The 23,581-nt window shown below is 41.7% G+C and overlaps 1 protein-coding gene across 2 annotated transcripts in view; it reads right to left on the reverse strand.

The window, feature by feature from the left end:
• The window catches only part of prex1 (phosphatidylinositol-3,4,5-trisphosphate-dependent Rac exchange factor 1), a 78,701-nt gene that overhangs the window by 50,953 nt on the left and 4,167 nt on the right, over nt 1–23,581 (reverse strand). For both annotated transcript variants that reach the window (XM_042228140.1, XM_042228141.1), the window contains exons 2-6: nt 10,210–10,275; nt 9,905–10,027; nt 3,001–3,105; nt 709–810; nt 427–588 (exon numbers count right to left, since the gene is read on the reverse strand). In XM_042228140.1, the coding sequence (XP_042084074.1) occupies nt 427–588; nt 709–810; nt 3,001–3,105; nt 9,905–10,027; nt 10,210–10,275 (558 nt within the window). The remainder of the gene's footprint in view (nt 1–426; nt 589–708; nt 811–3,000; nt 3,106–9,904; nt 10,028–10,209; nt 10,276–23,581) is intronic.

The raw sequence follows: 23,581 nt of genomic DNA on the forward strand, positions 1-23,581 counted from the left end.
ATGGCAGGTTTTGGCAAGCAGATAGTGGGATGTCCCAGTGGGGCCCCTTCTCTGGTTCCATCCCTCAGTTTTGTCTTTTCTCTCCTCCAAAAGGCCCTACCAAATCACCATCCCAGTACATGTGAGACTGAAGCCCTGCTGCTTAGGTCTCTTCTGATTGGGCAGCAAGCCCTCTGGCATCCCCCTCGGCACCCTGTGTGGGTGGATTGTCCCAGTGGTGCCCGCTAAGACAAGGCCTCTGTTGTGGTGGGTGAGGGAGGCGTGAAAAATTCACTGGACCCTTCACACGGCTCTCAAGCCCTGTCTGTGGCCCCTGTGCTTAAAGCAGTGATTTGGCTACAGCGGAGTTTAACTGTTAAGATAGATGAGGATAGCAGAGGTTGAGGTCTTTCTCAAACATGTCGATGAACATGTCTTTCTCCTTACCTCCCATCCTTCGATGTGGGACTGCAGCTGTTCCAGGGCCTCCAGTTTCTCCATCTGCCTTTTAGTCTCATTGATGTTGGAGCAGACGGCCTTCATGGCCTGCAGAGCCTCCTCCACCGCCGGATAATCTGGATGCTTCTTGGGAGTCCTCTTTAGTAGCTCCTAAGACGAGGAAGATGGAGGTTTTAAAAATAAGAGATGCTGGTCTCATCACAGACCTGTTTCTGATTATTATTATTTGATGTCAGGGTCAAGTTTCTTATTGTAGCAGGTGCACAGTACCTTCAGCAGCAGGGGGTACTTGCAAATCCTCTGAATGGGAGTGAGGAGGTAGCCCTCCAGGGGAATATCTGTGCTTTTCTTCCCTCCGAGCAACATACAGTGCTTAAGAAGAAAGGAAAATAAAGATTATTAATAACCTCCCCCACCAAAAAAACAATACATGTTAATGCACATTGTTGTATAAATGATTATGTGTCTAAACATCAGGTTGAAAAATCTTGGTGTAAAGCAAAAACAAAACATGCTTCTCTTCATTTTTTCTATTTTAAACTTATGTTTTGTTTTTTTGGGAGGTGGTTTTGTGCAAAGTTAAACATCCGTCTGGTTTTGCTTCACTCAGAGGAAAGCAAGGTTGAAATGTTGCTACATTTCTTCTGCTTCACTAGTGGAAACACCCTCAAAAACATCCCCTCTTTTCACCAAGGATCACTTTGAAACCTCCGTAACGTCACCTCATTCCACAGAATATTTGGGCTTTGAAAAAAAGACCCCCTAAGCAGCTGAATATAGGTGTTTTCTTTAAGAGTAAAAGGGAAAAAAAGCAGTTACAGTTACAGTCGTGGTTTCTCTATGCTTGATATTTTTTTGCTAGAGTGCATCCTGTCAGGATGGGAAGAGAGATCAAAAGCAGCCATGCCGATAAACCACTAGTGTTTATCGGTGGGTAGAAATGTAAGAGATCAGTTTAGAGCTAAATAATCTCCTCGTAATACCCTTCTAGCAGGAGGAGTCGGTGCGGAGGGTTAGGCTTTTTCCAGTAGCATTTTTGATGGGAAAATGTGCAACTTTGGAATTCCACAAATTCCTAATGTGTTAAACACTTGCCCCTCGCCACTTCTCGCCCACACCGCCGCTCCTATACAGACTTTCTCATGCTTTCATTCCCTCTTATCTTTTGCTTATTTGTAATCTGCCTGCTTAAAAGCCAGAATTCCCTCTGCTCTTCATTCTGACCTCCTTCTTGCTTTCACTTCACTTTTCTCTGTAGTCTTCCAGTGCAATTAGCACTTGCAGTTTCTGGGTACAATTTCAGAAGCTCTCTCAGTTGTGTGATTAAATTTGGATGGAAACTGTGTAATCCAGAAAAAAAAAATCCAATGGGATTAAACAGCTGGGGGAAAAAGCTAATGGCAATACATATTATACTGCCTTTAAATTACCATGAAAATGATTTGTAGCAGTTAACAAAATAACAAACTGACAAATGTAGATGCAAAACTTGAGTCTCTTCTAAATATAATTTTAAAAGCTTCCCATATTTTCTACGCCGGTACCTCATGCACGTTCGAATCTCAGTGACTCCGTGTCGTTTCTGTTTTGCTGGTTGTTGCTACACCAAACATGTGAGCTCATCCGACAATTTGAGATGACAAAGCAGGTCTGACAACCACTTTAATACAAAAGCAGATGTTGTGCAGTGATTTTATTTTGGATTCGTTATTGTGGCGCTAGACCCAACCAATCAATTGTAGCATGACACGGCCAGGAGGAGGATGTGGGGGGCAGTGGCGTGGGGGTGGGGGGGTGCAGCGCAGCACAGCAACAGTGATCCTACTTTTTCCCACTCCTGTGGCTCAGAATAAAACCATGGAAGCAAACCATCAGGCAGTGACAAACGTGGGGCTTCAGATCTCTTGGCCAATCCCAGAAAGGCTGCCAACTCTCCACAGCTGGCTGGCCCAGGATCTGCACATGATTTCAGTGGCTGGACCCCAGCTCAAAGGCCTTCCCCCCTTTTCCCCATTCTAAAGTTGATTGTCCAGGGCCCAAAGGTTTGAGTGTCAAAACACGGAAACAGCTGGCAGTGGAAACACTACGAGACCAACAATGCATTAAAGTGACCTTGATGCTGGTCGCATCCTGTCCGCACAGGAGGAAACATTTGACCTCATTTCGGTTTCTGCCCTTTATTCAAGTGTTAACATGGAAGTGGAGGTGATATGAATGAAGGAGAAAAAAAAAGGGGCGGATGATAAAGAAATAAGCAAGATGAGGCTCTTGGGAGGAAAGAAATGTAGGGCAACGGAAGAAGGCAGGGAAATATACCAGCAAGAAAATAGGATGTATTATGGGACCAAAAAAGGATGCATGAAACTCATGAGGCATACAATAATGGAAACTTTTTTTTGGAAGATTTTATTTTTTCATTATTAATAATTATGAGGAAAGAAGTTAGAGTCATAACGAGAAAGGGAAGGAAGGCAATTAAATTTTAGAAGCAAGGCAGATTTGATGACTCGAGGAGCGTGCAAGGACAGGACAAGTCAGAGGAGAGGAGCACTGGTGTCTTACCAGTAGGAAGGTCCTTATGTCGGGGATCTTGTTCAGCTCCATGAGAAGCCTCAACGCCTTTTCATGGTTACTGCAGTACTCGCCGTATACTGAGAAACTGTCCCTCTGCAAAAAAATAAAATAAAATAACAGGTTCAGGGTTGTATGCCAGGGACTTTGTAGCCAATCTGACTAACTACTGCACACATGATCAATCTACCAAGACAAAGACACTTGACAGCAGAAACTGGGCCTTCAGTTGATGCTTTAGTAGTAATGTGTCAACACACTGTTTATATCACATCAATAACTGAAGCTACACAACAAGGAAATTTAGCAGAGCATTTACCCCTCACTGCTCTTTCCTCCAGGCTTTAAAACAGGGCTAGTATTTAGGCAGACAACAATGCCGAGGGCACGCAGCTCAGCTGTCAGTACATCATCGAGTCATGCTGAGAACTCTCAGAAAGCAGCATGAGGTTTTGTTGTGATAAAACCAATTAGTTTAATAGCGCGTGCACACATACGGAGAACAACACGCTTTAGAACCACTTTTTTCTGTTGTAATGTAAATATTGGAGCTAATGGCGTGTGTCTCTGCAGCCATAAGGGCCGTCATTATTCTGTTCGTTATGCTTTGTGTCGTTACCCTGATGAAAAGTGAAGAGTAAACAATGCATATGAAAAATGTTTAATTATTATTATTACAGGAGAATGACTCTGCATTTAAAAATCAACCTATTTTTTATTTACAAATATATTCGATTTCAAGTTTAAAGGGGAGTGGAATAAGTCTTTCCAGTTGGGTGCAACATACACGGTACAAGCCCCGCCGATTCAACAGAATTTGTAAATCATTATAACATAATGTAACGTAGTAAACCACAAGAAAAGAATGTAAATAAAATTCTCTTTATGGACCATAGTGTCCTGTATTTAAACAAGTACAAAATCTCTTATCATGAATTACACACATATGATTTGAGAGTAGACAGACTGGTAAAAAGAGACACATCAACAAACGCAAACTGGAAATATTGTCTTCTGAGATGACTTCAATTAAATGTAGGTGGTTTGTAATTAAGCGCAGATGACATGGATTGCAAAGGGACCAAACGACTACTGCAGAAATACTTTCAGAACTATTTCACTCGTTAAGCAAAAGCATTCATCGACATCCTTTGTCACACTTCTCTTTTCAAAAGTAGCATGCGTCATAGGGGAAATTAATAAATAAACTACATACAAGATATAACAGTTCCTCTTTTTTTTTTTAAGATTATAGCATCACTGTGTAGCAATGCAAACACACACCCTAATGCAGAAGCTTCTGTCGGGTTGCCATGTTCTTTTCTTTACAATACGTAATTCAACACTTGGGCTGGTGGATACACAGTGTCCTGTGAACTGCATTATTTATGCAACACACTGTAGACAGCAGCATACACACTGCATCACAGCTGAAGTCAAACTTACACCCTGTAGCTTATAAACATCTCATGTATTCTTGGGAGTGTTGTAGTAATTGGGATGTGAAACTTTGTGCACGGTGGGGCCTGATGTTGAGGTCTAGTGAGTGAAACCGTCACTTGAAACAGTCTTGTAAGTGAAATCCAAAACTGCAGGTGTGTGGACACCACTTTCAGCCTTAACTGACGTGCAGTTGCCTGAAGGTGTTCGCATTCACATCTGGCCAGGCTACAATGCAGCAAAAGAATAAACAATACTCAGTCACTGATGGCACCTTTCAGATAACAAAGGCCTGCAAAACCAACTTCCTGTAGATGCGGATGTGCAATACACCCATGCACGTGGTTTTGCTCCCACACACATACACAGCTCGCCACTCAGTGTGCATGTGCCTGTTTTTACACCCTCCACCCCCCCTAAAAAAAACAAAAAAAAACAAAACAAAACCACTGGCGGTGACAGACAGCACCAGCCAAACAAAGCTAACAGCTCTTTTTATAGAACCCCTCTCTACTCCATCTTATTCCCTTTGACCAGGGAGCTGAAACTCTTTTGTAGATGTTTACCACAAGTAGGCTGCACAGTGTAAACGGTGGGGATCTTTTAACCACACAGGGAGGACCACAAACACACCCAAAGCCACTTTTGGCAGGGGAGAACTGTACTACTGGGAGCAGCAGCTGGGTTGGCATATGGTGTGAAACCCCAGATTCTGTCAAACTGACTTAATACAGCACGCAGCTCAAGAAATCCTTTTGGTGTGCTTGTTCACACATACTGTATTCAACAGTGGCACAGTAACAAGGGCTATTACTATTGCTACTAACTCTACTACACATGCCAAGAGTTCTAATCATGACAGGATAGAATTAAAATCAACTGGGTTGTACAAAAAGCCCACGGGGAAAGCAATGCCTCGAGTTAATTAACTGAATTAACACTGAAACAGCACAACAGTAATGATAAACACTCATACACCACAGAGCAGTGACTGAATTTACTCCTGTTTTGGCCTTCTCAATGTTTTTTTTTTCCTTTAGTTACTCAGATAACTAGATGTGTTCTAGATTGCTATAAAGCAGTGATCAGAGCATCGTAGAGTCACTGCATCTTGTGGATAACGTACGGTTATAGCTTCTGAGCTGCTTGGGATGTACATCCTAACTCCAACCTCTATGCAAATTCAATTCAATGTTATTTATACAGAGCCAGATCATTATAAAAGTCTCCTCAAGGTGCTTTAATACAGAGAAGTAATCAATAATAGAGAGAAAACCCCAATCAGACAACCCCCTGCCTTTTAAACAGGAAGCAGCTGTGGCATTAAAACAGTATCAAAGTCCGAACTCACATCATCATAAAACTATAAGACTGTGCCCATTTGCTTGCAGAGCCTGCCCCCCCACAACAACTACACTCTGTCAAATCTGAGCATATGAGCATCGTCCCTCCCATCCTCACTCTCACATGAATTTCTTCACAATGTGATGATTTTTGTTGAATCAAAATCGAATCGCTTTGCGCAGCACAATGGGAATTCGTGATTCTGTTTGCTTTGCGGCTTACTATTTGGCAAATCTTTCTTGCCTTGTAGATTTATCAGTTATCTGATACACTGATTTTCAGTTGGGCTGTGCTGAAGAGGCCTTTCATGTTCTGTGCTTGGGCATTAAGTCCAACAAGATCAACTGAACTGTTCCTTAGCTCGCTTTTTCAAGCCCACAACGGTCAAACAAACTGGATTTGGGGGATTAAACACGCTGTGTGAGTACATCCTAAAACTAACTCAGCATTCTTCAAAATGTTCAACAATGTTTTGTTCTCCAAAAATATACATACTTCGTGTTAGGCTTCATAAATGGTCCGATTAAAACGTGAACAGCAGAAAATTTAAGAGTTTAAGCATAGGAAAAGTAGCAGCATGACCCTAACCACCAACTTAAAACATCCAAAGGCTTTCCTTCAATACCTGTAACATGAGCACAATATGAATTCTGCTGGTCTGCTGCCAGGTAAAGAATATAGAACAGAATAATTAGCAATCTGAAGGTGGTGTTAGGGAAACCACTGTATACCAGTTTGCAATATATAACTATTTTTGCTCTCATTGCTATGTGCAATGAAACCCTTCTGCTCAACCCTTCTGCATGCCTCTGTGCAACTCCAACTATGCTTCTAACTGAGGCAAACTCTCAGGTATTTCCTTTCCTCAGATGACAACAACATAGTCGATTCAGGTACCTGTAAAGTAGCTTATAAGCCTAAACCAGCGCCAAAATGTGACGCTTTAATTTCTACTCCAAAAGACTGAAAAACATCACTTGTGCCCAGAATAGCGCAAAGATTTTGGGTGTTCCTTTGATAAACATAAGTCTTTATTCAAATCCTTCATCCCTGGAATGTTATTCTGGAGACTAAATGAGAGAGTAGCATCACACACACTGAGGAATCACATTGAGTCAAAGCAGAATGGGTGTAGTTCAGCGAGGTCAGAGCATGCATAATGACACGACTGTTGCTTCTTGCACAGCACTCGCATATACATTCCCTGAAATAGAGCAAATATTGACGTCTCTGATTTCTCCTCTGACATGAGTCACTTTTTCACCTCTGCACAGTTTAAATAATTCTCAGAATACCGTGATCTTTAAACAAGGGATTAACAAGTGTGTGTGTGTGTGTGTGTGTGTGTGTGTGTGTGTGTGTGTGTGTGTGTGTGTGTGTGTGTGTGTGTGTCTGGTCAAAGAGGAAAGAGACATTCATGTTAGCCTCTAGTTAGTAAGATAAATAACAGTTGGTCAGAACTGCACAATGTTTTATTTCATTCACAATTTTATGACATCAGTGTTTCGGTTAAAGAGATTTATTTTTTATTTAATTCGACATCAAAGAGTATTCTTTTTCTTTCTTTTAAAGCCTTCTAAACCATCTTGGCAACATCTGACTTTGAAAAGCAATGAATCTTCCAGTTTTTCATCCCTAGCTGTGAGTGGCAGACCTCCTTGTGGAACAATGCGGGGGGGTTAATAAAATCCCAGTCATGGTGTTGACCTCTGATCGAGGTCAAGGGCCACGGCTGGAGGGTGCCAGACGGGGCCAGCCGATTGGCTGAGAGGTGTGAGTGCTGAAGGAGACAAAGGTCGTGGCTTGGTGAGGGAGGTGTAATGGATATGCAGCAGGAAAAGGTGGAGTGTGGGTGGCTCAATGCTTCAAGAGAAACGCACACACAAAGAGAGTGGCAAATACTATCACGCACGAATACATGCAGAGAGTTTAAATAAAGATGAACGGGAACAACAGCAAGAAAACGCAAAGCATTAGTAATTCAGTACTCCTCAGTATGCCATTTATAAATCCAGATATCTGCTATTGTTGCACCAGGTACAGATATCACTGCTATATATGGTATAACTATGTACAGCTACTAGTTCACTGACAGTAATAATCATAATAACATCTGTATTTATAAGCAGCATACTTAGGAGGAGTAATGTTGTATAAATGATGAATGAGGCACTTGCTAATACCTTAGTAATGCTCAAAACATATTTTACTTTGGGGCAAATCTTTGTTTTGTAATCATTTGGCTTTAGTCTTTGTGGATTTCATTAGCAATCAAGAAAATGCATGGAGTTATACGTCTTTGAAGCGAACACTCTGGTTTTCAATAAGTGCATTTTCTAGCTATTCATACCTGTTTCATTGTATTTCTATAATGTATAATGTTATAATCTTACACTATAAATGAGCAGAACAGGTAGCCGTTTCAAAATGTGAGTTTTTCCCCCCAGTATTTATAGATTAACTGTCTAATCTCTTCATTGAACACGAATTATCCACTCCCCTTCACCAACTAGTATAGCTGCAGCTCCCATCTGTCCAAATCTTTACAGACAATTAGCACAACTTCCAGATGGGCAAAAATTCCCTTTGCTATCAAATATGAAATATGGTTACAGTCCTCCCTGTGTTGAAAATGTCCAGAAAAGTGTTACCACAAAACATCATGATGTCCCGGTAAAGTTGTCCTTTCCTGTGCTTCAGTCCGAGGGAGCTAAAAAAAGTCTCTGCATATACATCAGTCTGCCCATGGAGAAATTAAAAAAGAACAATAAGCTCCTTTAATCAATTTCCCACACTCACGCTCCATCTGACAAACCAAATGACTGTCACAGCTCACACATGTGTGAGAACATATTCTGATAAGCCACTTCAGCAGCTTCCTGCAGAAGTTATTAAATGTCATCCACACTGCAAGCAGGTGGCAGATCAATTGCAACTGATTATAATTAATTATTATCAGGTTGTGGTTAAACTCAGTGAAAAGCCTTCAGTTGATCCAAAATGCTGGAGTGAGAGTACTGACAGAGAGCATATTTCTCCCATATTGGCGTCTCTTCATTGGCTCCCTGTTAAATCCAGAATCAAATTTAAAATCGTTCTCCTCCCTCTTATAGAATATCAAATAATCAGATCTCAAAGACCTCAGAGTACCCCCAATCACCCCAACAGAGCACTTTGTGTTGAACTTTGAACTGATCTGATTGTGAGATGATTTCACCAAAAACAGTTGGTCTGTTGTATGGACAGAGACTGGAGTCTAAATACAGTTATCAGCCACAAAATCTGCTGCGAAGGCAGGATTTATTAATTGTTGAGTTTACTCTTTGGAAAGTCACCAAATACTGGCTGCAGCTGGATTTTTGCAGCTGGATGGAAAAAATGTCACTCTGCTTCTGGCGATACTGTCGTGTAGACTGGTGGAGCAGAGCCCTGATAGAATACCTAGGTGATGTATTTAGTGCCTCAGTGAAAGTAAAGTCAAGATAGTTTATCAGAGAGACACAAACAGAGACCCAGAGAAGAAGCCTGAGATTGAGTGCTACCAGCAGAAGCATTGTCCCCTCTCTGAGTGACACACCATCTCTTCCTCCCCGGACACAGACCCTTCTTTGTTTGTTTCCTCAGGCCAAATGAGTTCAAACTGAGTGGAGCGGGGTGGGTGGGGTGCAGGATTGTGTACTGGGGTTGCAGAGTTGAGAAGAATATGGAGGGATGGATTGGTAAAAAGTAGGAGATGTTAGCAAAGACTGATGTAGAGAAACTGAAGGAAGACAGACTGTTTTTGCCTGACAGGATGCAGGTCAGTTCTGTGAAGGCGGAAAACGCAACGGGTTGGGTGGGGGTAGAGAATGTGTATTGGTGAATAGGGAGTCCAGGAGATGGGAGGGGTGTTTCATGTGAGAAAGAGAGCATTAAAGGGTATTTCCACACAAGGCTTTGCACGCTTTCCCTGCATCTGTGGTTACGGGCAGTCCATGAAAAGAGCTTATGTGTGTGTATCTGCATGGAAGAGGCATTCAGGCATCCAACTTCTCCTATATGCATGCCTACGAGCTTGTGCCTGTAACAGTGTGCAGTTTTACGAGAATCTTTTTGTGTGTCCTGCACTTACAAACTGGAGGAACACATGTCCCAGTGCATGGTGAGGCTGAGGTTCAGGCAACAGGCTGTATTCCACTGCAGACAACACCCCCTGGTGCAGCTTAAGGATGTCCTCGATATTTGAAAACAGAATCTATAAAATGAGAGGATGATGTAAAGGGAGGGGACATAGCAAAGAAGGGAAGGAAAAGAGCAAAGAGGAGACCACAGAGGAGCACAGAGATGAGGGAAAAGTAACGACATTAGTGACCAATTAGCATTTTCACATGGACGATTTCTGACATTTTGATATTTGCAATAAAAAGCTGGCCATACCTTGACATGTTCAGGTGAGAGACACTGTTGGTCGTCTGGAGTTTGTCTGATTCTGTGCAGAAATGCCTGAAGAGGAAACGAACACAAAACGGGTTTAAAAACAATGCGCCACACTTTACTGTCAATAAGGCAGACGGCTAAAGCATGTTCATCAGACATGTCAAAATAATTTTACATCGTTGATCTTAAATGGGTCAGACCAGGGTAGCTATTAAAAAACGTTCTTTACTAAGAAAAACTAAGAAAAGTTCTTTATCAACAGGAAAAGTTGCAAAACTTAAATTAAACACTCCTTTACATTTTCCAAAGCTGTCCAGTTCAACAGCTTACAGTCTTCGTCAGACAGATTCTGCCCTCCTGGCCTTATGTTTGATACCCCGAATGTACATCTATGAATATATATAAAAATGGAAGAGAATATCTGGAAATCGTTAGTCTCTTTAGGTTTTGGTAATCATGCACCATCACTCGTGCATGCAAAAAGTGGTCTGGAAGTGGAAGTCCAGCTTCCCTCTTGGGACTGTTTTAAATTTAGGATATAGGTGAGCTTAGCTTTGAGGAAACAGATACAGTGCAGACAGATTCATTGCATTAACATAACCACACGAGCCTTTGAACAGAAAACCACATTTACTCTTACATGCTTCGTGAAAATGTCTTTTCAGGTACCAAACAGACATTTTGGGGCTGTTTCATTGTCCCTTGGGTCTAATAAGACAAGACGTGTTTTCCTTTTACACTTAAAGCCTCGCTGTATGGATCCTAAAGCGCCTGAGCATTCAACTGTAAGACATCCTCCAAAATGAACTGTTTCACTGTTGCAGTGTCTACGCACAGCACTACACCAACATGGCTCATAATAAGGCTCGTGTCAAGTTGAGCTTTGCTTGCGTGTGCAGCTCAGTTTTTGTGTGTGTTAGTGCCTGCCAATCAGATCCTGACTTGGGGGAAAAAAGAAAAAAAATGGTGAATAGAAGGGAAGTGAATCTGCAAACAGTTTCTTTTATTCTCTCTTCCCCATTTCTCTGTCTATTGCCCTGTGTCTGACAGGCTTAACCTGCCTCAGTCTGACTGCCCTTCAGACGCCAATACTGGGATATCAGAAAGGAGATATGCATCCCCGCACCGACGAATAAAACTCTATCCCGAAACCTACTTCATCAACCCGGCTCCTGCTGTTGTGTCTGCCTGCATTTCATTGCCTCAGATTTAGAAATTGATAGCTTTCCATGTGAATCAAGGGCGTTACAAAGAAGTCCTGGGTTAAGTGAGACTACTGCTCTAAAAAAGAAAAGCCTTCGCCCGATACTTTTGGTACAAAAGTATGACACCATGATCCTTATGCATGCCAACAATGTCATGTTAAAAGGTGCCGCTTCTACGTGTTTGCTTTATGGTTCAAGTTGTGAGATCCAGTGTCAACCCCAACACGAGCACAATGGATCAATAAATAATGCATGATTCTAGTAAAAAAGGTTATAGGACATTATCACTAACAGTGCCAAATGCCAATGCAATAAATGTTTCATTGCAGGTTGCAAAGCAATACTTTCTTCCATCCAAAGTTATGGTTAAAGATAGACAGCAAACACAGATAGAGAGGAGGAAAACACAGCATCTCTGGCTTTTGCAGGGATTAAACTGAGGATTGGTTGCTAAATGCATTTTAGCTTATCTGGTATAGAATTATAACACTTTGCTTTAATATCACCCCCTTAGCAAAATATGTCTACGATCTAAATGCATAATCAAGGGGAAAAAAAATATTTTAGCTACAGCAAAATATCGACTAAAGACACAAAAGATTTTCCCTATAAAATCTCTAATAACCTGACCACCAGCACTGAATATGGGCTGCTTTTGATGCTCAGTACTCAAAATGCATTAAACATTCAGCATTAGGTGCAATCCGACGCTAGAGTTGTCAGGTTGAACATGCTCCACTAAAGAAAATAGTCCCTATGAAACCTAATGACACCTTTGTAACACAAACTGCCTAAATAACTACATATGTTAAGTAACAGGATCAGTTTTTGTAATTTAGGTGAAGTGTGTCATTTATAGAAAACCTTTTCACGCTCCCTGCAGTTCCACATAGCACCAGTTACAGAAAGTCACTTCCCATAATTAAAGACTGACACTCCTAATCAGACGTTCGCTCTAAAGACAGAACCCAGCCAACCAAGCAGTCAGGCAGCAATTTTATAATTTCCTCTGCCTTTTTTTTCCTTGTTTCTGCCTCTCTTTACTAGCTTTTACGTAAGTCGTACCAAAAATAGAAAGCACGGCTCCTCAGCAGTGAGCTGTGACCTCGCTAATTAAGACCAGTATTAAAGGGAAGCGGTAGTTGTCATGTTCTCGACTGTTTTTTTGTTTTGTTTTTTTGGGAGGGAGCTGATTGTGCTTGAGGCATACACTAATTAAATCTCCCATATGGCAGCTTGTACCGTGTCCACACTGTAGGAGTCACTCAAGTGAGTGATTGCTCCCCAGCAGAGGATACGAGACAGGCAGGAAACAGAGCTTTTCCTCAGTCGCTTTCAGACAGGGTTAGCGCTGAGTGAGGGTGTGGCGGGTGAAGAAAAGAGCCAAGGAGGCAAAGGGTGAAAACAGAACAAACAACAACGAGCAAGGGGACAATGGTGGAGGAGACGGTGAGGTGTAAAGTATCTGTTATTCATGTATTCCTCTGTGACAGCTACCATCCAGGCAGGAATCACTCCTTTAACAAATGTGCCACACAGATGTGGTGAGACAGGAATCAGCAGGGAGGATGGTAGGAAGAAGGAACAAAGAATTCCTTTCAGTCAAAGTCTAACCCCAACAAGGACAGTCTCCCCCAGAGTTGTATTGGCTGTCTTCATTGTTCCATCACAAAAGAAGACAGGTTTATTTGGAGAGAAAATTGGCTCTCCTCGTCCCCCATCATGACTAAGGCAGGCTACAGGGAAGCCAGAATACAGGACAGTGCAGAGTATAAACTGAGCATGCACCCCAAGCATGTCCAAGTTTACTCAAACTGAGACTTTTATGCAGTTTGTACAGTAATTTTTTTCAGTGCGTGATTGAAATCAGAAACAGGAAATTGCCCCAGAGAAAGGTACTATGGGTGTAATTGGAAATGTGTTGACATCTGATGGACAGCAGTTCATTGTGCACAAACAGCCAAGTATCATAATTGGACAAACCACAGTCTGGGCTTATTTTCATATTTGACTATTTATTGGGCCTTTCCACTAATGACCACCAGAGACTGTAACTTCCTGCCAGTCACGCTCAAGCAGAAGTTAGAGATACTCTGACATCATTTGTTTCAACTTCCTCTGCAATCGAAATAACTTGATGTATGACAAGTTATGAATGTTATTGGCTTTGTCACTGTGAAAGATCCAATATTTCTCCTTCTATTGCGCTACCGTAAAATAAGCAGATGTGATTGCACTTTAAGAAGACCCTCAGCATATTACAAATCATGCACGATTTGCATAGAGAGGACAATATCTCAGAGCATTACGCACATGCACACAAACTGGAAATACAATACGTATATTGACGAGACCCGCTCTTTCCACAGCACGCAGTTAAGCCAGTTGTTTACGAACACTGTAATTCTACTCTACACCACTGTGTGCAGTTGTTGTGCTCATTACTGCTTAATTACCAAACTCAGAGACGGCAAGATGCGTCTGATGGTCCTTGTTTACTTTCATATCGCCATCTCCATCTCAGGTGACCTTATCTGTCTCTCCTCTGACATCAGCACGTCATCATCAGCAAGGCGAGGCATGTGTGTGTCTGTGTAATCCTGTTTAGTGGAGGATCAGACATTGATGAATAATATTTGCTTGACTGATGAACAACAACAATAACCCTGCCTGCACTGGCTCGGGCTGACAAGTCTGTGTTTAGATGTCTGAAATCTCAGTCAGTTCACTATGAATTTGATAGAGATGGAAAAGGGCATGACGGTGTTTCAAAAGCTCGCCAACAAATCAAAAACAGTAGGGGGATGAAGAGAGGGAGTGCAGTGTAGCCTCTCCCGCACTGGTTTTCCTGTGTAGATTAGATGGCGCACCTTCTTACGCTTCAATACCTAAAAATAGCAACGATATCAATCAGTGTGTTAATAATAGTTGGTCATATGGGACACAGACTCAGTTTTGTGATACTTCTGGACTCATAACAATGAGTCAGACTGGCTCGGAGGAGGGCTCAGCTGCAGCACAGAGCACAGCGAGGATATTGCACATGATGCCACAGGGGTGAACAGCAGTAAGGGAAAGCTGCTCGTGATGCAATCCCACAGGAGACAAGTAACACAACCAGAAGCTCCTTGGCAAACCACAAAGTAGCTGCCAAGCACACTGATGCAGCATTGTACCCACTGACATTTCATTATGATATATACTGGAAACTCCAACATCCTCCATACAGGAAGTAGTTGAAAGTCATTCTCAAAGTGTATCATCACACTGTGAACACATCTTTGTTTTTTTGATTTTTTTTTTTACATATATATGAAATTCTTGGCAGTTAGACATTTAAAAATCCACACTGCTGTTATGCAAACTTTGCAGCGTCTCTTATTATTTTGCTCAAGTTTTCTTTACTATTGCTCAATCATTATTAAAAACTCTTTTTGGGGTTTTTTCTCCCTATTGGGCCTCAAAAGCCCACACTGCTTCTGAAAGTACTTAGAGAAACTCACTGGGGTTGAAACTCACAATGATGAGAGCAATACACAGGAAAATGTCAGCTATTATTAAAATTTCTTAGCTGTGACTCTTTACAGGGATCGAAAAGAGCCGCTGTAGTTCAAGCATGACAGTTATGTTTATTGCTTTGGAATTTAAATAGTGAGAGTCAAACGAAAGCTTTTTTAATTAGCTGCACAACGAGAGAAACCAAATACAGTCGTGTGATAAAGTTTTCACATTGCTCTTCGCAACTTTGTGAAAAACCCAAGTACATCCTTGCTGCTTTCATAGGAAGTAAGAGAGAATGTAGCTGCCAGGTGCTGCTGAACAAACGCACTTCTTTCAGGTATGTGCTAACACAATACCACAATGTGGTAGGAATGGACATCCCAACAAATTCACCTCAAGGTCAGACTGTGCACTGCTCAGAGCAACCGGAAAAAAATAAAACAAGAGACTCTAAAGGCCTCAGCACATTAAATGTGAAAGTTAATGACAGTACAATTAGAAAACAGCTAAACAAGTATGGCATGCTTGGAGAAAGTCACTTCTCTGTAAAAAGAACATAGCAGCATGGCTTAGGTTTACAAATAAACAAACAAACCACAAAACTTCTGGAACAATGTCTTTCGGACAAATGAGGGCAAAGTGGAGATGTTAAGTCATAATGCACAGCAATGAAATCCAAACAAAGCATATCAAGCGTCGAGCACGGTGGTGGAGGGGTGAGGATTTTGCAGCCACAGGACATAAGGACATTGCAGTTGACTATATACAACTGAAATTGTGTGGCAGGACCCTATGAGAGCTGTGTATAAATTAATGCCATCAAACCTCAATCAAGTGAAGCAATCTTGTACAGAAAAGTAGGGCAGATTGCTTGTTATTGCAAGTTATCGCTGCTAAAGGCACATCTACAAGCTATCAAATCATGGGTTACATTTAGTATTTTAAAGCACTGCACAGAGGCCTGTTAAACCTTTATTTTTCACATGTAGAAAAAAGACCTTAAAAGCAAGCTTTAAATATAACAATGACAAGAGTCTTTTTTCCCCTAGAAATATGTCTGCTAGCTTAAAAAATTGCAAACCAGCTTTTTGTTAGCATTTTCCCAACCCCACACCCACACCTCTGAATTCACTTATCTGGTGTACATGATATAAGCAAGATTTTCAGTCAAATGCTGTGCGTGAAACCTCTTGTCACTCAGAAAATTGCCCTCATGTCCACTGAAAATATGAAAATTAGTGTGCAAGTCAGTGCAAATTTAAATACACTTCTAGACACAGCAGTAGTGGGTACTTTAGTGTGGATGGCAGTGATGGCACTGGAAAGTGCAACTTCATAGTGGCTGTCTATATCACTCCAATATCACTCAAAAAAATATGATGGTGCCAGACAGTTTATGTACAGTTCATGGATATACATGCATCACTTTCTCCCACAAATTGCATGAATGCTGTCAAATGTGCCACTTTTTCAAGCAGCGTGTGAGCAGGTTGAAGTAAGTTTGGGGGATCCCACCAAACTGAGTCACTCGTTTCTTTCTGTTTTTCTGTTTATTGGGAAAAAAAAGTGTGTGCAAGAAAAACTGAAGACAAGTTAAAAAATCCCAAACTGCAACAGAAGAAGTGCACACGCATGCCTCTGCGCGACTGTGTGACATGCAAACAGGAAGTGAAAACAGAGCAATGGCACAGAACAAAGGCCAGTGCTTTTCTTTGTCTTTTTTTGACGCTCAAATTCGACGACAAGAATTTCGTTTTCTTCTCGAGAACATAGGCGGCTCAAGTCAGGCGAGAAAGGAAAACAAACACGTCGGCAGAATGAAGCAGCTCCTCTCGACACAAAAGCAGCAGATGCCATTTCTGGACAGGAAGTGTGGCTTTTGTGAAAAGGAAGTATACGACATGTTTGAAGGCCACTAACTCAGCTGTTCTAAGTAAAGTCTGACAACTTTGTGCTAGCGTGCAACCAAGCTGTAACAAAGAAATAAATCACACCGTGCTCTCAAGACTAAGGAATTGCAGATTTTTTTTAGCTATGCTGCAAAGGCGAATGGAAGTTAATGTTATTTATTGGTGTGGATAAAAATGAATGGACTGAAATGGAAAACTATAAGCTTTAGGTCATTTTCATTTTTAACGGACACCCACTGCAGAAGCTTCAGGTTTACAGCTTGTCATCGCCTTAAACCCAAAATAGTGCAATCATACCAAACGCTTATGTCTCTTGTCATGCAAGGCATAAGGCAGCATTTATTGTGACTGACAGCCAAAGTGTCATTGTGGGTTTGATTGGGTGGTGGGTGTTGCTAGATGCTGAGGTTTATCAGAGCGAAGAAGGGCCAGACAGTAAGGTGTGAAGATGCAGATGGACCATATGTTGGTGAAGGCTATGTTTTCGCTCCAGTGGACAGTTAGTAAGATGCCTGCTGCCTTCACGTCTGCTTTGTCTGCTTCTCAACGCAGCTTTCTACCTGCTGCTGAAGCAAACTATGAAACATGACTCATCTCCTATTTATCTGTTTTTAGGTGAAAGCCTTCTTGTTGGCAAAGAATCCTACATATTAAAAAAAAACTAATAAAACACGCCACTGATATAAAAAAAAAGCTACAATATTTTATTTACCCTTTCACATTTCCTTTCACCAATGAATGTATGAAGCCAAAATGAAAATATCAAGAAGTAATGTAACAAGTGTCAAACTAGGTCATGTTGCAACACGGGAGGCGACCACGCATACGGAGTCGAAGTTAGCAGCCACGAGCACAGGATGTTAAGGGTCACTCACAGTGTGCGGCTGAGGTTGTTTTCAAGCTCGACACTTAGCAGCGGCCAATCGTTATCTGTAATAACCAAGGACCGTAGAACGGCAAACTTGTGCGCGTAGATCTCAGCTGCCATATTAGAAGCTGAGGTGAAAGTTTATACAGAAAAGAAAAGAAAAGTAAAGCGCTGTCAGTCAAACGAATTCTCGTCAAGGCTGGATAAATACTTTAGGTCGTTTTCTGTAGTTAAACAAAACCCAGTGAGCACACATGCTTAGCTTGGACCTGTTAGACAATGACATCAATGCTTTAACAGGTTTCATAATAAACAGCAATATGTGTGAGAAGTGACGAGGGATATTAGCATTTGTTTTGCTGCCATCACCATGTATGCATCCCATTTCTCATAACAGCAAGTGCAAATATGAATGTATAGGAAATCAATAACAACGTGGTATAATGGTTACATAATGTACATGTCAAATGTTTCCTTAGCCATTTGTCTGGATTAAATCCTTTCAACAAGCAGAGTTTGGAGTGTGTTAGACTTGCTATTAGAAATCCAATCAGACTGTGCTGTCCTAAGCACATTGTTGCTTTACTGTAAATATCAAACTTGATTATCTTCTTTGAGAGTACATTTTTTTCCTTATTTCTCTCCATGATGAAAGGGCCAATAGTGTTAATGGGAACAGAACTAGGGCATTTTTTCTGCCTACCCACGGCTACATCAGCATTCAGCAACAATGCTGGGCCATCTCACTCAATTCAGATATCTCACAAGAGACCCCGTATATCAAGAACAAGCTTGAACACTTGTCAAGGTTTTTCTAGCAGGCCCTCGGAGCCTCTTTTCAATTCGCTGTGGTTCCCACACCTACTGAAGCAAACCTCAAACAGAACCACAGATCCACAGATTCAGGCGTTTTCTAAGCGAGTTCTCAGGTCACCAGCCTCAAGCTTTCTACCCCTTCTCATCCAAGAGAAAACAACAACAAGCTTAAAACAATGCACCCATTAAAGATCTCTCTTTTTTGGAAAGAGGATTGGAGTGGCTAGTCACAAAGGGAGACGGGGCATTTTGGAGAGGGAATGGGGCCATTTAGGGGTCGACATGGCATGAAATTGAATAAATAAATGAAGAAATCCCCTCTTTGTGGCCCGGGTGCAGCAGAGCCAGAGAATGGCCCGTGGCGTTGCCATAATGAGGGACCCCAGCAAACCTTAGGAGAATTCTTTTTCTCTCAGGCCGTAATTCACATCTTTCCCCAACCCTCCAAAAACTCCCTCAGCTCCCCTTCACCCACCAACCAGTGCCTTGCTGTCTTCCAAGAGAAAGCCTTTTTGGCAGCGCCAATCACCAAAACACAAAGTCTTCTTTGAGCCTTGTCCAGTTTTTTCCCCCCCCCTCCCCATCTCGCTCACTTCCGCTTTGAAGGACTTTAAACTTCAGGGCTCTTTGAGCTGTTCACATGGGCGGAAACTAAACACGACAGGGGGATGACACAGTGCCTCCGCGACAGAGGACAGGCAGAAAGCGCTGGACCGAATACTTCCTGTCTAAGACTGGGTATTCATCACAACCCTGCTGTACAAATGAATGGATGACACACGATGAATATGCGGACTACGTATTTTGGACACCTCAGATGACAAATTGTTGAGACTGTCTCAGTAAGCATGTTAGGCTTTCAAAACTATACTTTCAAACGGTTCCACAGTTGCTAGAATTTTACAATTTACATTTCTGAGCTTGCTGACATTTCTGTCCAGTATTGCACAAAGTTGCTTTGCACATTTTGTTTTACAAGCTGCTCCCAACTACAAAAGAGAAAACTTCCAAGAGGAGACCTGTGGTCCTAATAATCATTCATAAATGAAACCAGCAAATGTTTGACTCCTTTTGTATTCGTTTTATGTATCTGCTGCAATGTGGACTAAAAAAACTGCAATGTGTGCAGTTCTTTATGCGTTAGGCAGCATCGGACACATTTTTCAGGCTTAATATCAATTCTACCACTCTCACTACAGTATATTCTTATATACTTGGACGACATGCTGGAAATGGAAACATCTGTGTATTTGTTTCACTGAATGTTACAGCCGTCTCAAAACCTATTACAAATGTCTCTACCTGTAGCCTACATGGCTCAAATTACATTCTGTCTTTAAAGGGAACATCCACAACAATTTTTTTCTAAGTTGCTTTCCTGTAGAGGGGTGACATGTGTTGATCAGTAGATAACATCATGGACCAGATTGGAGAGGCCATCTGGACATTTGTACACTTGGTTGGTTTTTTTGTTTTTTGGGGGGGTGGGGGGTCGACAGACACGGGTATCACAGACTGGACCAGAGTGTGGCAAGTATGAAGCTGAGTGAGCCATCAGTGACCTGTGACGCTGCCGGCTAACCAATTGATGTAGCACAGGTGATCACTCAAGCTAAACTCCATGATATTCATACGTGTGTATCCAAGAGAACATTGCAGCTTGCCTTCATGTACACATCCAAGCTAAACCAAAGTACGATTGCCACACCTAACATGCAGCTGAGCAGACATAAACAAGGTTACAGGGACAGAGAGGGAGGAAATTGAATGGTGGCAAAGACACAAATTAGTGGCTTACATTACACCATAATGGGTCTTTGGCAAAGCAAGGGGGAAGATCACAGAGACTGTTCGCTGGTTCTGACTTAAACAGCATTTACCAGCCTGATAGAGGACGCCATTAAACAGGCAGACAGCAGCTAGTCAAAGCCCTGCCTGTCTGAAAAAAAAGTACTTCTCAGTCTCTGAAAGCACAAACCTACATCCTATCTCACTTCTCGTTTTGGCAGCCACAAATGCAGCAAACGCCGAGGTAAGTTTCCACTTCTAGAAGTGATATTTGCAGGTCGATTTTGATTCACCATATTCAGCCGCAGAGCAAGTTAAATAGTGAGCCACATTTAATTTTGTGATAAAGAGACAATAGGTCTGGTGAATAAAAAAAAAAGAAGAAAATAAATAAAAACCACTATCTATCATGCAAAAGCTCTTGGAAGCTGAAGAGTCCCTGCAGGATGGATAGAAAATTGAAAACTTAACGTGTTAATGTGCCATATCAAAACATTTTTCTTAAAAGGTTTCCTGTCAGCACATGAGAACAAAAACTTTACGGTACCCGCATGTATGACTCAAGCCTTTTATAAAGCCACGTGAGTTGGCAAAAATGTCACCACAACTCACAAATGCCAAAATAAAAGCCCTTCAGCTACAATGCCCAAGATTTTGTCAGCAGCTGTCATGAACAGTTAACACAAAATTGTCGGAGCTTCTTTGACTAACGGGGGGGTTGAAAACAGAAAACACCAAAGAGCCTCACCAGTTGGCTGGTTGGTAAATTGTTTATCTCGAAGCTCATTAATTAAGTGAGTCGTGTCAAAAACAATTTTAAGATAACAGCGAAAATGTTCTTTGTTTTTAGCTGTGGCATTTAGCTGGAAAAGAAAATCTTGTGATGTTCTGGGTGTTCACTCCAACACTCAGGCCGTCACATACAGCTGACATGCTCAATCTGTACTGTCTGCCGCTTTATATGAAAGCAGGAGTGCAGTGTCTAAGCTTCTGGTTTAAAATGATCATTATGAAATAAGTCCTGGTTGTACAACATAGCAGCTACATAACAATGACACCATATGCATTACGAGCTGTCTATAAGCCTCTCTTGTACGATGCATATCTGTCTCTAACAAGTATGAAACAGACTTAAAATTAAGTAGTGACTGCACAACCAAGAAGATAATGCTGCTGTTTTCAGTAGCTTATGGAAACTTTCCCCAGGTAGGTGAAATGGCGTGAGGTTGAAATAACTGTGTAAACTCTATTTGGCCAATCAAAAAGAACCTTATTGTTAATGGAGAGTTAAAAACAATTCAAAGTTAAACAGGAATAACCCTTAGATGGGGATTCACCAGGTGGACAGAGCAATATTCAGTTTGCCAGATCACAACATTTCTAGTTAATCAGAAAGTAATAAAAAATGAAAAAGGCAGAGCTTTGTGTACTGTGACTCTAAAGCCCTGTGAGGCAAAATGGCAGTTTGTTATATTAGTCTGTATAACTAAAACTAGCTGGCTTGGTAAGCTTGTCCATGATTTACCAATTATCTTTGCCACAGTCAGTACCCTTAATAAGTTTTGTGTGAAGATGTACTAGTCCAGCATTTTTCTATTAGGCAAATGACCTTTAACCCCCTCCTGAAAGAAGACCCACATCTGGTAGTATTTAAAAAAGCAAACAAACATTGTAATCCTGCTGCCTCGCTCTGTAAACCAAACCCTCAAGGGAGAGCTTGTGCAAAGTCATTCTGCAGACATCCGTCCATCCTGCTACCTTTTCAACACGCTGCACAGTCGCTGCACCCGGTGTCTCCCCTAAGAGAGTACATGCGCCAACTTCGTCCAGACTACGATGTGATCTCGAAGAACATTGGAGGTGTCACATTGCCTTGCTTTTACTATTCAGCCCATGTCATCTGCTGTATCTTATATCAGCCTGTTAAAAAGCACAGTGCCCCAGATACGCGGTTTTACCATTTCCAGCCGGTACAAAGCAGTGAATGTCCAAGTTCTCACCAGACATTACATGATCTGATATCGGACACATTGATATGCAAACTGATGAAATCAGATTTGAAAGGACACGCTCCTGAATAGCTCCACTTCTTAAAATGCTACTACTAAGAGAGAAAATTCTTGGACACAGTAAAAAGGGATTTCTTCTGATAATCTGCAAGCATCTCTCGGAAAGAGAAGGAAGCTTTTCTTTGCTTTTGCATCATGCCTCTGGGTGTTACAGTGGTTTAGACTTGTTAACTTGAATACTTTAAATTCCTGCTGCAGTCTTATGCTTCAAAGAAATAGCTTATCAAAACACATGACTAAAAAAAGCACAGAGATTAAGTTGGAAACTGACATTTACCACCCCGACATTGCAATAATTTCGTCTGGCACAGTACCCGCGCTGCAAGGTACCAATTGTCCAGACTGTGATTGATGGGTGCACAGCAGCAGCAGCTTGAAACCTTATTTATATGAAAATTTGCAGCTTATGTAATGAACTGAAGTACAGTTAGCACAAAAGGCAAAGCATGTACCGATTATTCAGCTGCATTCAGAGGCACGGACTATTTACAGGTTTGATTAACCTACAAGTTACATGCTGTATGAGAAGACTCTAAGAAGACTGTCTACACTACCAAGTTTGTCCAGCAGGGCTTTTAACTTTTAAAGCCCAACAATATTAAAAACCCTCAAAAAGTCCCAGCAGTCTGCCACAGTAACTGTTCTACCTGCTGTTCAGTCTCCACAGGCTGCCCCCCAATGCCCTCACTCATATATGTGGAGTGTGTGTGACTTCAGCTAAAGGCTGCAGTGAACTGAAACCACCAGCGTTGTGGCTACGACGAGAGCTAGAATCTTAAGCTATTTATACGCCCAAGCCCAGAGAAATCCGATGCTGGTCTTTACAACTAAGGAGGGACAGCGAACGAGAGAGAGAAAGATGGACCGGACAAAAAAAGGTGGGGAATAGGAATATGAATGGACATTATATAGGAGAAAAAGGTAGACACATGCTTGTGCTTGCAGGGGGAAGCTTGGAGCTGTCTATCTGCATGTTTACCTTTGTGAGCACTAAGATGTGTATACCCATGTCATCCTGTTTGCTCAGCTACAGCCAAAGAGGTGTTAGAAAAAAAAGTCTAGCATCAAAACACAATTTCACTTCTTCATGGCAGCGCAGGTTAGCATCGGATGAGTACTCTCACTTGTGTGTGGCCCAAAGTAAAGGTCACAGTCCTTCCAGATGTTTCCTATTATCCCGCAGCACTGACAGGACCTCTGCGGTCACTCGACTCT

This window comes from Haplochromis burtoni, unplaced genomic scaffold, assembly GCF_018398535.1.
Source record: "Haplochromis burtoni strain Fernald_Lab_line unplaced genomic scaffold, NCSU_Asbu1 Contig_307, whole genome shotgun sequence".
NCBI lineage: Eukaryota > Metazoa > Chordata > Actinopteri > Cichliformes > Cichlidae > Haplochromis > Haplochromis burtoni.